General features: G+C 39.2%; 1 protein-coding gene across 1 annotated transcript; it reads left to right on the top strand.

Moving 5' to 3' along the window:
* Positions 1-661: 661 nt before the first annotated feature.
* Positions 662-13035, top strand: LOC128366462 (FXYD domain-containing ion transport regulator 3-like). The gene is made up of 8 exons (XM_053327182.1): positions 662-790; positions 8457-8512; positions 9360-9392; positions 9693-9716; positions 9878-9952; positions 10080-10116; positions 10387-10430; positions 12256-13035. Exons 2-8 carry the CDS (start codon positions 8479-8481, stop codon positions 12273-12275), a joined length of 267 nt encoding a protein of 88 aa, XP_053183157.1. The 5' UTR covers positions 662-790; positions 8457-8478; the 3' UTR covers positions 12276-13035.
* Positions 13036-14422: the final 1387 nt, after the last annotated feature.

A 14422-nucleotide genomic window follows, 5' to 3' on the forward strand; every position in this document is an offset into this window, starting at 1 on the left:
TGATTTATCTTCACAAAGATGTTCATCCCTGTACACTCATGTGGAATTATTCAGTCTGTCTAACATCCGTTGCTTAGTTTAGTCAAAACTCAAATTGTGCTTCTTTATCAGGAACATGATGTGATGCTTTGTCATTATTGCCTGCTGTGTATTGTTATGCTTCAGAATAAACTGTAGAGTTAGATTATACCTGTGGTCAACCATTTCAATATTTAAAGAATTAGGAGGTAAAAAAAACTAAACAATGCTAGAAACTTTTGGTGTGCACATCCAATTCAAAATAAATGTCATTATTCAAAACCATCCTCATTTTTTCACTGTATTACCTTTAATGACATAATCTCCTTGACTAAAGGAGCCAATTGTATGTTCAGTTACCATTTAACAGTGAATATATGCTGTTTTACTATATTATTGTATTATTAGGCTATATTATATTCTTAACAGCCTGTCATTTATATCCCAGCGTGGAAGGAAATCAGCTCAATTGAACAAACTCCCTCGTATTCGTTCTCGACAAACAAAGATTAAACCAGCTCTCCTCCCCTTGGATCTCAGTCCTGGTCCTGGATCAGCCTTCACGCTCCTCTCCCTCCAGTCATCAGCTCTCCTAGCAGCAGCACAAACCGACCCCGGGTCTGGACTCACCAACTAAAATACCCAGTATTTTAAACTCAGCCCCCTTTTCTAAAACCAAGCCAACCTGTTGAGAGTCGCGGCAGTGAAGGGTGTTGGCTGTCTAAGAGAAAGTTCCTCATTTCTGCCGCTGCTGAAACACAACGTGAGAGAGGTGAGTGTTGAACAAAGAGATGAGATCTATTTCTCAGAAGACTGGTTCCCCCCCCAATAAGTGTTTTTCTTCAGTTTAGACATTTTGTTATGAGGTTCAAGTTTTTACAAATGGGCATCTTTTTAGTCATGAGGCACAGTTTAGCTGACGTTAAAAGAACATTTAGGCTCGTGTTTTTTGGATAAGTATGAAGGAAAACTGTTGTGAAATATTTTATTCATTATGTATCATCCGGTTAAAGGAGCAAATTAAGCATATAAACTTTATTTTTTCCTAGATAAAAATATATTATTAATTTAAAAAGTACAATGTATAGGTCTATTGTACTATTTACCATTGTAAATATGTTTTCTGCTAACATTTGTCCTCGCGCTCACGGACCACGCGCTCTGTTGTCACACTGTTCATGTCTAGTGAATATTTTAAAAAGTACACAGCAGGCTTAAAGCTTAAAGTACACTGATTGACTTTAAGGTTTCACTCTGCCTGTTTGTTCTTTAATCCAGATAAGAGAGAAACTGACTCAATACACCCGTGACGTTGCCTGTGCAAGTTTATATTTCGTATCAGACCATTTGTTTTAAATGAATGTTTTTAAATACCTTAATTAGATAACCCAGTCATGACTACGGGTAGAAATATTCAAACTCACCAATTAACTTTATCTCACCCGGTTTATTTCAACCCGTGAAGACCTCCTGCTGTGAGGCTTTAATGATGACATGCTGTTTGTCGGTGTGTGTGCGTGCGTGTGTGTGCGTGTGCGTGTGTGAAAAGGCCAGCTGATAAGGGCAATGGTGGTAACAGTTTGCTACTCTGTGGTCCAAGGACAGATTCAGACAAGGACAGATACTGGAGCTTTGAAATACGGTTGTAATGGAGAACTTTACACTATAAAATGCTCCCAATATTTTAATTTCAACAATCAAGACCTAAATATATATTGGATATGTATTGGATTTACAATAGTTGGTAATAAACAGAATAGAGGAGTTGCAGGACTTTATAAGATGTTTACTTGGATGAATGAATCAGTCAAACATTATCACATTGTTATCCATCAATTTTGGATCAGTTTAATTGTTTTAGCATTATTGGAAGTGATATTTCTACATGACTTCTCTTACACTTATTCAAGCACTTTAACAAATCACATTTGGCAAAGTGCTTTCAGCAACTGACTGATCAGAAAAGGATAGACATGGCTAAACTTTTCAAACAGCTGTTGGCTTTATTAACATGGTCAATCTGTTAATGCTGTATAATAGAGGAATCTCACCAGGTGCTGGATGTAAATTTGGAAGTTTGTTTGCATAAATATGGAAATAAGGACTTCTGCCTAAACCCACCGATAAAGAATGAATATGATTCCTTGGTGACGATCAGATTTGACTTCAATTTTGAGTAACATCATGAGGTCAGAGGTTATCCTCAAACTGCCAAATGTACTTTTGGATATTTTAGTGTTCTAACATATTGGGAATTTGTTTCAGCAAAGACTGTTTTTCTACATTATGAAAAAAGGGCCACATTTCATAGCAGTAAGGAGATGGTTCCTCTGATGCATCTGCAAAGCATCATTGACTAACGAGAAGAGAAAGAACGATACAGTGACACATCCAATTCACACCTGTCCAGATGTGAACCATCTATTTTGCTTTTGACTTAAATAAAGCTCAACTCTTCTCATGTGAATGTCTCAAAAGAGATGCTGGTTACAAGGTGAAAGGCAGAGACAGAGAGAGGGCGAACGAAGGTGGCGACAGACAGAGTTGTCTTTCCTTTCTCAGGTGAGACAGACTTAGCTCTCTGTTCTCACCTCTCTTCACATGACCACAGATCTGAAAAAAGAAAAGAAAAGGGGAGCGGGTGAGAGAAGGGAAACAGTGAGGAGAGATAGAAAGGAGAAAATGACAGACACACATTCTCCTCACCTTTCCTCGCAGCACTTTGGTGGCTCACTGACACAGATTTAGAAACCTCAACAAAAACACATCGATATTGTATACCAGAGATGTGACTGTGACCTTCACCTTCAGTGCATTCACTGTGTAACCATGAAGCTTTTGTTTACAGCTCAGCAGAGAAACAGATTACCATTTGTAACTTGTTAACCAGTCCAAATGTATTATTTACTTACAGCTCACAGCAATGTTACAACTGTAATACCATATCTTTAGCTCTATTACTTGTCCATTAGTGCAACTTTAACAGAGATTTATGGAAAGATGGTGAGATAAATCTACTCATCTTTCACTCAGTTGATTCCTGTGAGACTGCAGAGTGAAGAACATGAAGGCTGTTGCTAGCTGCTCATTGCTAGCCTTGTGGTTACCATGTGTGACTCATGGCTCTAGTATGCTCCACTCCCTCTTACCCTCCTGTCTTTCTGTGTCCCTCCTCATTCCCTCTCTTTCCCAACCGTTCTCTCCCTCCTCCTCCTCCTCCTCCTGCCTCCCTCTTTCATTCCCCCTGGCTTGAATTCTTCCTCCTGCTTCTCTTACTCGCTCTTATTCCCCAACTTGATATCTTGTTTGTGTTTTCCTATCTCTTTCTCTTTCTCTTTCTTCGTCCCTAACCTACCCCCACACACGACCCGCCTCACGCTTCTTCCTTCCTGTCTCCCTTCCTTATTTTTGCTTTAATATATTAATGGATCAGCTGGAACTCTGCCACAGAGGCAAAGAAGTCTAGTTTTTAATAATTCAGGAACACATCTGCAGTTCACATGACGCACTTTACCCATCACCTTTTCAGAGACATCACGCACATTAGTTGTAAGATGACACGTTTAGTGAGCGGACTGATAAAGTGAAGGGAGGAACAAATTATAAGTTCAACTGTGTCTCAGGCTCAGCTGAGTTAAAAAAGCAAACGTCGTCGTCACCGAGACTTTCCTGTGTGTGCGCATGTGTGTCTCATAAAGGATGTGGCGAACGCTGGAATCCAGTGCTGCTAATTTAGGAATAAAACACATGCCACTGAGAATAGGCAGCTGTCTTTGTAGTGCAGTACAGGAACACACACACACACACACACACACACACACACACACCTCCACACACAGACCGGTGTCCAGCTTTCAAGTGGGTGGGTGTGTTGGAAAAATAGAAACAGAGCAAGTGACAAATATACACTGTGAACACCACATCCCATAACACACATTGTCATGTACACACAAAACAGAGAAGGCAGGAATCTAGTTTTTGGTAGGTTTTGATGATAAAGTAGCATTAAGATCATACACAATGTAAAATATGTTGAGTTGATGCGCAGTACTTGATGAATAGTGCATGTTGTTCAAAAACACATATACCTGATATTACATATGATACTAAACAGGATTTAAAGAACAAATGGATGAATGAAACACTCAGACATTTTGTATCCTACTGCAACAACTCAACAGCTTAGACTGACAAATGTTACTACTAACTAAGTCACATGGGAGTAAACACTAGTCTCACATTTAAAGCCAGCTGGTAGTCTTTCTCGGTATGTCTGGACTCTTTTTGTGGCCCTGTATATGTGTGTCTGTGTGGGGGGGAGGGGGGGGGCGGTTCATGTGGGTTTGTGTGTGCGTTTATTGGTGGAAGTGACTGAGAGAAGCAGTTTCACATCCAGGACTGCAGATCAGTTTAGACATTTTTTGTCCATTAACATGCAGTAGTGTCACTACAATGGTTTTTGCCCTGCTAGTGGAAAGAATTTAAGTAAGAATTGTGATATTGGTTGGTTTGTTGGTTCATCGTACACTTTGGTCCAGAGTAGTGTAACGTTTTTTTAGATTGTCAGATAACATTTGTTGTTGAACTTCATAGACACCAGTGGATCAATTTTAGTAGATTTGATGATTTTGTTACCTCCAGTACAGCCAACATGAAGAAAAGTTCATTTATACATGAAAAAATAAGATCCCTTCTCGCTTTGGATACTCCACAAGTTTTTCTCTGATGGTATCTAGCCAAGAAATAAGAGTTAGGGGGTATTTTGCCTAATGTTTTAGTAGGTTTACAGGCACACAAGTAATTAGGTTAATTCAGGTCACACAGGAAACTGGACAATGTGTTTGTTTGTTTGTAGTAGTAGAAGTTGTTGGGTCCTTAAAGGATGTGTCCATTTGTGGTTTTTTTCCACTTTGTTCAAATGGAAACGCCCATTCAGCCTTTAGCAAAACGCAATGATGCAAGTTAGAGCATGCGCGCACACACACACACACACACACACACACACACACACACACACTCAAGAAGACTAATGACTGAGTGGGTGTTTCCATTTGAACAGAAACTTACATCAGGTCACATGGAAAATGTTTTCATAAAGTTATGGAGCTACAGGCAAGCTACAGAATGTTATTAAAACCTTATTTTTAAAAAAAACAATGAAATACCCGTCCTTTTAAGAGTTGTGACAGTTCTGACAGCCCCACAGCTTATTGTATAACCTCACTAATGGAGTATAGAGGAGGAAGGCTGGGATGGAAAAGAGGAGATGATCGTGTATGAGCGTGAGATGGGCAGAGGGCCTAGAACTGTGCTGCAGGGAGTGTACAAAGGAAGGGATAAATGAGTGGAAAAAGCTAAAACAAAAGGAGAGGAGAAGGGATGGGTGAAGGAGCAAGGATCTGCAGAAGTGTGGTAGAAAAGGGAAGTTGTGGCAGGGAGAAGAAGACGCTGGAGAGGATTGGAGAGGAGACAAGCCTGACAAAAGCAGAAGAGCAGTGTGAAACAGCGGGTTCAAACAAACAGGCGATTCTTCAAGCTTTTCAGATAAGTGGAGGGGAGTATCAGACACAGAATGAGTCTCAGACTCAGAAATGGAGGAAGCAGAGGGTGTAAAGAGACACAGAGCAAGAGACCAATAATGTGGAAAACAGCCTGAAAGACAGGAAGAGAAAGAGAGATGTAGCAAAAGCTGAAAACAAAAAAAACAAGAGACAGTCGGAGACAGGCCGAGTAGCGTGACAGAGCCAGAACAGAAAAGTCTTTATCTCTGGACCAGGCGGAGCTGGAGAAGTGGCTCTACAGGGAGTTTGTACCCGGAGGTTGTGAAAATGCCCTCCATAATAATGGCTGCATTTATAACAGAGCCTTCTGTGGTATCAGCCTCTATCAAACTGTTGATGTTCAGTACAACTGAAAATGATTTCTGTTTTGCAAAAGCTTGAACTTGTAACTACATAAAGGTCAAAGAAAATCAGATGTGAACTGAATATTGTGTTGTAGAGCTGCAGCGTTCTTAGATTATGGATCAATTTGATTGCATGATCTTACATATATGAGAAACTGGAGTTAGCTTAGTTTTTGCTGTTGGGTTGTGGGGCTCCAGTGTGAAATTGCCCCTTTTCTGTAATGATGAATGTATTTTGCCATCTGGTACAAATGAGCACTCAGCTTTACACTTTGCTGTACTTATCCAACAGTGTTGTGCCATTGTCCTTTTTACAATGATTTGAATACACACCTCTAGCACTCACCTCTTGGCTCCACCTTAGACTAACATTTGCTTTAGAAACCGATCTTTAAATACAAGCAGGGGGGGCGCCACCTCTTTTACACCCTCCTTCTCTCTGTTCCTCACCCCCCTTTGCTCTTCTCTTTCTCTCCTGTGCTCAACCTTTCCAATAGTCTAACCCTCATTTTACCATCTTTGTCTTCATCTCCTGTCCCTGTCCTCTCTCTTATTTCTATCCTCTTCCTCTTCTCTGTCCTCTCTACTCTTTGCGCGCCTGAGGTAAACATTCCTGTAGTGGTTGTTGGCATGTTTCCCGTCCTCTACATTCCCCCGTCCTCGCTTTGGGTTGCTGTGGAGCGGTACCAGGAGAGAAGCACTCGTCCTACTCTTCTCTTTCTCTCTTTCTGCCAAACTCCAAATACCAACAGCAGAGGAGGCACATTTTCTTACAATCTCATCATTGTGAACCCCTTAGTTTCAAAGGTTACCGTCAGATTCCTTTCACACACAAAATGCTAGCTGGGACTTTACTCTAGAAGCTCAATCTTTACTGTGGTATTTTTCATCACTACAGCATTACATCATCACATTTTAACAGTTTACAGCAGTGTTTTCACTTGTGTGGCCTTACATGACTACTGCCCTTATTCTCAAATAGGCAAAAATGTTGAGATAAAAGAGAAGAAAATGTTTTCCAAAAAAATTGCCATAAAGTTCACGTTTGAGAAAACAGAGAGGACAGACAGATCATACTGCTGCAAAGACTAAGCTGTAGCTTCAGGAAGAATTCAGACCAGTACAGTAGTCAAGCTAATTTGCTTAGATACTCCATTACTGCAGGTGGCCAGGACAGGACGTGTTCAGATCACCTCATAGATAAACAGTCAGTCAACTCAGCTTGATGCATGCATATCTGTTTGTGAGAGTTTTTTACTCACACGTGACTGTGTGTAAATGCCAGTTTGAAATTGGCATGGGCGTGCTTCCTTTTCACTGTGGAGAGGTCTGAACAGAAAAGTACAGTAAGTGGAAAATCCCTGCTATGTAATGAAAGGTGTGTCACTTCCCAACACATACATGTTGCCTCTGCTGTTGCTGCTGCTGCTGCTGCTGTTACTTCTTCCAAATGGCAGCCAACACAACGTGGACGCAGCTCAGAACAAAGCGTGGGATGTCATTGTGGCTGTCAGGAAATGTACCATATTCATTAAGGCTGATATAAGTGTGATTATTGTAAATCTGCTCTCAGTAAAAGGACAGATCTTTAAGATAAAAGAGCTTTTTTTGTGTTTTTAATAATGACATTGAAAAATAAAAATATCTCCAACAAGGGATAGCCTTACCCTCTATACACTAATGTACTCTAGGAATAAGACTAAAATGACATTACAGACAAGAATAGCTTCAGAAGGGTGAGCACATGTTAATAATGTTTTGATGGATTTTTTTTGTTTTCTTTTGCAAGTGAAATCAAATCAAATAAATAGATCCATATGGTCCTACTGGTGACTACATGTATATTGGGACAAACATATAAATTATGTTTAATGTAATAAGCCTGCAGTAGACATTATAAGGGTTTTACATGGCAGCAGTGTAATGCATCACTCAAAGAGATTCACTTCTTCTGTTAAAGCTCCATTAGAGCACTTTGTACCCACCAACATCAGATCAAGTTTCTTTGTGTCTGGGTGTGAAGGACAGCAAGAGAGACCACTTTGTGCCTATCTGAGTTCAATCTGATTTCTTCCTTTGTGTGCGCTTCAGAGAGAGCGGATGTGTGCTCTGTAGTAGTGATAAGTACGTCTTTGTGTGACGAAGTCCCTTTAGTGCCCTTCAGAAAACACAGAAAGTATAAATGTTGCTTCAGGTCTCTCTATTGACTCTATATGAGCCAGTTTCTAACATGCGCACAAATTTAAAATTTGATTATTTGTGCCATTGGGACTAGAGATAATTCAATTTACCCCATGTTAACACAACTAGAGCCTTCGTCAAATGGCCAACCAACCCACCACATTTAGTTAATGGTTTCATTCTGCATGCACGCATTAGTCAAACATAATACTGCAGATATCAAGGTTATACAAGTCCTAATTGTTTAGTATTGTGGCTATGGCAACTAAGTATGCAGTGAAGACTAATTGCTGCACATCAGTCTAACTGCCTTCTTAGTAGCTGATATCACTGACTGCTGTTATCTCCGCAGGTAAACAGCCTCAAGCTTGAAGATGTCAAAGATCTGTGCTTTGGTGTTGATGACACGTGAGTAAAACTCTCTAAAACTACTTTTTTATCAAACTTTGTCACAAGTCTGTATTAAGTTAGTTCATCTTCTTAAAAGCCATGAAGCTACTGGGTTGCATATGTACTCATTCAGGTTTTCATTACTCAGACACTGTAATATTGTCACATGGCTAAGTTCTCGTGACCTGTTTGTTCCACTTCCCATTTACAGAGGAAATACTGCATGAATCTGTTTGTTTTCCATCAGCACATTGCTCCACTATTTACATTTTTGTGACACTAAGTAACACGTTGGAAGGGAGAGAGACGGCAGAGGTATCCCATAGCGATATACTGTTGTCAGGAAAGCAAATTCCCCATTCCCCTGTAGGTAAAGTGTCTCTACACAGTGACAGTGTTGAAAAGGTGAAAGTAACAACATCCACAGCTAGCTTTGGGTGTTGTAAAGGAAAAAAAGAAAGGAAAGATGAACCAGACAGAGGTATATGTAACTTTTTTTAAACAGATCTGGTTTTCCAATGAACACATCAAAGACTGGAGGTTTTTAAGGATTACTTTACTCACAGACACTGACAGTTCATGGCAGTTCCTCATACTAGACACAGCACCTGTCTTTCCTCAAAAGTATCAGTAAGATAACAGTATGAAAAGCTACTACAATATGAAGTTAATGAAACTAATAATAATAATATAATTTATTTTTTTAAATTTTGACAGTGTTCAGACCATGTGAATCTATACTATTTGTACATTTTCTGTACTTTTATTGTCTATCCAAACTTCACGAAGTCTAAAAGTCTAAATTGGACTCATCCAGCTGTGTTTCACTGTGGTAATGTGTGTGTCTCTCTCTGAACTCCTGCAGTTGTGTCCCTGGTGTTCGCGGAAGAACAGAGCTGTAAGTTCACCAGCTTCTCACGTTCACAAATTCCTTTCAATCCGCTTCTTCACCTACTGTAAATATTTGAGTTGTAAGATTAAGATTAGATTTTATCCACAATTTTGTAAGTAAGTTGAAACGTATCGATCTGATGTTCAGGCATGTCAATCATTAGTGAGAAAATCAAACTAGGCCATAGCATGTGCTCCTCTCACTTTGCACTGTTGACTTTATTATGTCATTGTTTGAGATGTGGATGCTCCTAATTTATCTGATGTTGAGACCAGCTTTTAACCCATTTCATTTGTGTTTCTATAGCTGAAGATGACCCATTTACCTTTGGTAAGTCTTTGTCATTCATTTGACCTAATTATTATCATTATTACATATGAATTATTGGGTGTACCTGGGTCATTTGTTTGTATGTTTCTAGACTGTGGTGACATTGACATGACTTATTCATATTTAACTCATTTTTTGATAACCATGATCTGTTTGTGCAGACTATCACAGACTGCGTGTTGGAGGCCTGATTCTTGCCGCCGTCCTCTGTCTCATTGGCATCACCATCCTGTTCAGTAAGATGCAAATTATGTACACACTCGCATCAGTGCATCCATAATCCTGCCATAAAACCTCTCAAACAATGTTCAAATGCACTCAGATGTCATAAAAAGAGGTCATGATTCTTTTCTTTTGCTCCAGGTGGCCACTGCAGGTGCAAGTTCAACCAGGACAAGAGGTGATCTTCCATACCATCTAACACATAACACATTTGTGTGATTGTAGAGGAATATTATATAATATATTTAATATTGTATTGCAAAAGTTTAACTTATTTCAAGTTTAGCAAGTGCAAAAGGGGGCAAATATTTAGGCAAGGAAAATATATTTGTAACAACAACAACAACAACAAAACAATTCAAAGTGCTATACATAAAACATAAAATGCATCAAGACTGCTCTCTTCTTCTCTTCTTATCACTTACCCTCTCATCTCTTCTCTTTGCAGAAGGAGGACAGGAAGCAATGCTCAGCAGATGCTCAATGACCAAGGTAGTGTATATTCACCTGCCAGCAAACACCTTTTTGCCCTATTAACTGTGGTGGGTGTGAGACCTGATCAAAACATTTATATCCACCCTCTGATGACGAGAGCAGCTGACTGAATCTGAGTTACCCATCAGTTTAACTGCAATTGACTGTAACTAAGTCAAACCACAGTGTTCATTTACCCACAAAGGAAACTGTGTTTGTAGATGTGGTTTTCTGTAAATGTCAACTGACGAGAGCACCTGTGACCACAGATACATGCCAAGAGTAACAAGGGCAACCACCAAAACCAGTGCAGTGAATATTTATCTTTCAGATTCACACATGCTCGTTATTAAAAAAACAACAACTAATATTTCCACTTTAATTGTAATTTAAAATCAAATACTGTATATGTACTTGGCATTGTCTTCCAAGTAAACATTTCTGCATCCATGAAGCAGAGTGTATGCTTGAATGGAACACGCTGAATAATTAGTGTTCACAGTGAATATTCACACTTTACACAAACACCCTTGTGTAACTGTAATCTTCCACTCATCTGGTTCCACTCACTGATGATACTAGCATGAAGAAACACTACCTGCTGATAAAAGCACTCAATACTGGTATTCTTAGACACATAATCAATGTTAACTGACCATGAAGAACAAAATGATCTCTGCTTTCTGGGCTCAGAATAAAAGCTTTCTCGTAAGACAACACAGACTTGTCCAGAGATTTTCATTGTAGCAAACATGTATGCAGACATGTATACAGACTAGTTTGCCGCTTCTTTCCCTCTGAAACATTTAAGATTTCATCACCCGCTTGACGTCCTGCCAAGGTCTAAAGTTATATTTACTCTGTCCATCTGTTTCACTGTAAACGGCCTCATGTCATTCACACTCACATACACACTCACGCACTGACACGGTATGGACAGCACACACAGTGCTGGACTGAAATGCCACAGACCTTGCTGTTCAACAGGTGGTGGCGCTCAGGGTGGCTTGCAGAGAAAGATGATGGAGGGAGAGGAAGAGTGGTGTGAGGCAACCATACAGACGCTTTATGATAATTACACAAAATAAGTGTGATACAGCTGCATTCATACTGAAACAAGGAGACAGAATATGTATGTGATGTGATATACTGTACAGTGTTGGGGGTTTTTTAGGTTCAAATGATTAAAACAGTGCAGACTTCAGAAAAACAACAACTAAAGTCAGCCACTAGAGGGCTGTATTTTATTTGCTCCAGGATCTTGTAGATGCATGATGTACCTACACTGTACTATAGATACTGTATGTACTACAGTAAAACAGTAAACATGGATGAGCCCAGACACCCATAACCCCAGTGACTTTCTGTAATGAAAGTCTCAAGCTGATGAAACCCCTGATGGCACTGATGATGTCAGATGCTACTGGAAAGACAAGCTAGTTAGATTTTAGCAGCCTTGATGTAGATAGAATACCCAGGTGGCCCATATGGAAAAACAGTGTGTGTGTGTGTGTGTGTGTGTCTTATATAAGCAACTCAGCAGTGGCCTGCAGGGACTTGCTGCACAAACTCACTGACTGTTTTTCCACCGTTCATTGTCACAGAATGAGTGGCATCATCTCAATCTTATTCATGCATTGATTCTTACACACAGAAATGTATTAGGGTTATAGAAGTTAGATGATCAATGAAAGACCAGTCAAAACATGTAATAAATACTTCAACAGAGGCATCACTCATCTTCAGTTTGTCACATGTGCCTGTTTGTATGGTTTTATGTGACTGATTCTCAGAAAATTAGCCTTTGTATTTAGAAACTCACCCTCTGTGTGTTTGTCTGTAGGTCGTTCCTGCGATTGCTAGATGTCACCCCAACTACAATGACTTCCCGAACCTGCAACCGACAGATCACAGGGGCAGAGGAGGGCGGTCGCACGAACACGATTTGTGACATCCAACGAGGGGCTTTTGTTTTATCGTTACAGAAAGCAACAGGAAGTAGTGTGCTGTGTACCTGTTGTGAGTTATGATGCTTTCTGCCTGATGAAAAAGCTACTGATCTGCGGCCTGCCCCTCCACACACACACACACACGCACATGCACACACTTACACACTATACACACATTTTTTGTTACTTTCATTTCAATCAATTGAACGTTTTTGTTATTTAGAAGTTGAAATAGTTTTGACATGAAGAAAGAGTCAAACTTTTTGAGAAACCCTCCTGTAATGCAATTCAACAATTTCATTTGGGTTAAATAGTTTTTGATTGAACTGAAGGCGACTTCAAACAACAGTAACACAAACCTATTACCAAAAAATTCCTTAAGTGTCCATATACTGTAGGTTGTGTCAATGTCTCACACTACTTATGTTGTCTGTATTGTAAGTGTAAGATAAACATAGATGTAGATATTAGTGGCTTTTACTGTTGACAGCCTAACCTGCTGTCCTTGCTTTCATGTCAGATACATCAAGTACAAATAGTCATTTATTTAGAGTGGTGTTGATAATTCATGATAATCTTCCCATATTTAGCTTTATGGAGGAAGGTAGTGGACTGCACTGTTCAGAGATACAGAATAAGTCTGTCACGTTTCTATAAAAGAACTATTAAAACAACGTGAGTGATGAGTCTTTCTTTAAAAGTGTGTGTGCGTGTATGCGTGCATGCATGTGTGCGTGTCAACATTTCAAGCAAACAGTGTAGGAAAAAGTATTTAGCTCCTTAAGTAATTGTACCAATTCCTAAATATCAAAATACTCCATTACGTAAGTAAGTAAGTAAGTAAAAGTCCTGAATGAAAAATCTTACTTAAGTAAAAGTACATAAGTATTATGAGCTTTATGTAGTTTAAGTATTACAGTAAAAGTAGTGGTTTGGTCCCTCTGACTGATATATTATTATATATGACATCATTACATTATTAATACTGAAGTATCAGTGTTAGAGCAGCATGTTACTGTTGTAGCTGCTGGAGCTGGAGCTAGTTCACACTATTTTATATTCCCAATCTAGAGGTCGGATCACCAGTGTAATCTGAGGGGTTGTGAGATGATGAATGTGAGGAGAAATATTGAATCATTTGAGCATTTATTGAAATGAAATCACGTGAGAAGTTTAGAGGGAAAAATCACTTGCTCCATTTGTTGGAGCTGTTAACTCATAGACATCTGAAATGTGAGCCAGACTACACACTGCTTTTTGTAAGATGTCAAAAGACAAAGAGGTTAGAAACCACTGGTTTCATCAACAATGAATATTATCCATTGTGTCATTTCTTCATCTGAAAAGTAAATAAATGTAGTGAAGTAGAAAGTATAATATTTCCCTCTGAAATGTAGAAAGCACATGGAAATACTACAGTAAAGTACAAGTACTGCAAAATTGTGCTCAAACACAGTACTTGAGTAAACTTTACACCACTGCATGCGGATATGGATATACAGAAAGACATAAATAGAAAAAGGAAAGCAAGTGATTTTCTTCTTTTCTTGATATCATAAAATATCCTATTGACAAAATATTTTATGATGATCAAGGGAGACAGGATTTTATAACAAACAACAGGCAGCACAAACAGGTGCATAACCATAAAATTACCTTTAAAAAGGGAGCACAGGCGAACAGATTTAGAGAAAATCACAAGTACACTGTTGTCCATGTCCATTCAGATCTTAGAGGGCTGTTCAGTGCTCAGTATTTTCAGTGCATTCGAGAAAGGAAACTTCTATCCTAGAAAAGTGCTTCTGTAAAGTCTCGACTGACTGGATTTTACATTCCAGCTGAGCAGCCAGCACCTCACAAAGCAAACCAGACTGTGCCAGTCAGGCCAAAAAGAAGAAGAAGAAAAAGTGTGAAATCAGACTGTTTTTTAACTGATTCAGAAAACCACTCTGCTGCTGTCTGAAGACACAAACTGAAACTATTCCTCAATTTTATTGTCCTGTTGTTCATGTTAATATTTATGGTCAAAATAAATATTGCAGTCAGTTTCATTTATTGTAA

Source organism: Scomber japonicus, chromosome 10 (genome assembly GCF_027409825.1).
Source record: "Scomber japonicus isolate fScoJap1 chromosome 10, fScoJap1.pri, whole genome shotgun sequence".
Lineage (NCBI taxonomy): Eukaryota > Metazoa > Chordata > Actinopteri > Scombriformes > Scombridae > Scomber > Scomber japonicus.

Excerpts from the sequence above, each read along its gene's own strand:
- LOC128366462 (XM_053327182.1), top strand. The coding sequence starts at position 8,479 with ATGTCAAAGATCTGTGCTTTGGTGTTGATGACAC. Across the intron at positions 9,393-9,692 it reads GTTCGCGGAAGAACAGAGCT|CTGAAGATGACCCATTTACC; the intron begins GTAAGTTCACCA and ends GTGTTTCTATAG. Across the intron at positions 10,431-12,255 it reads GCAGATGCTCAATGACCAAG|GTCGTTCCTGCGATTGCTAG; the intron begins GTAGTGTATATT and ends GTTTGTCTGTAG.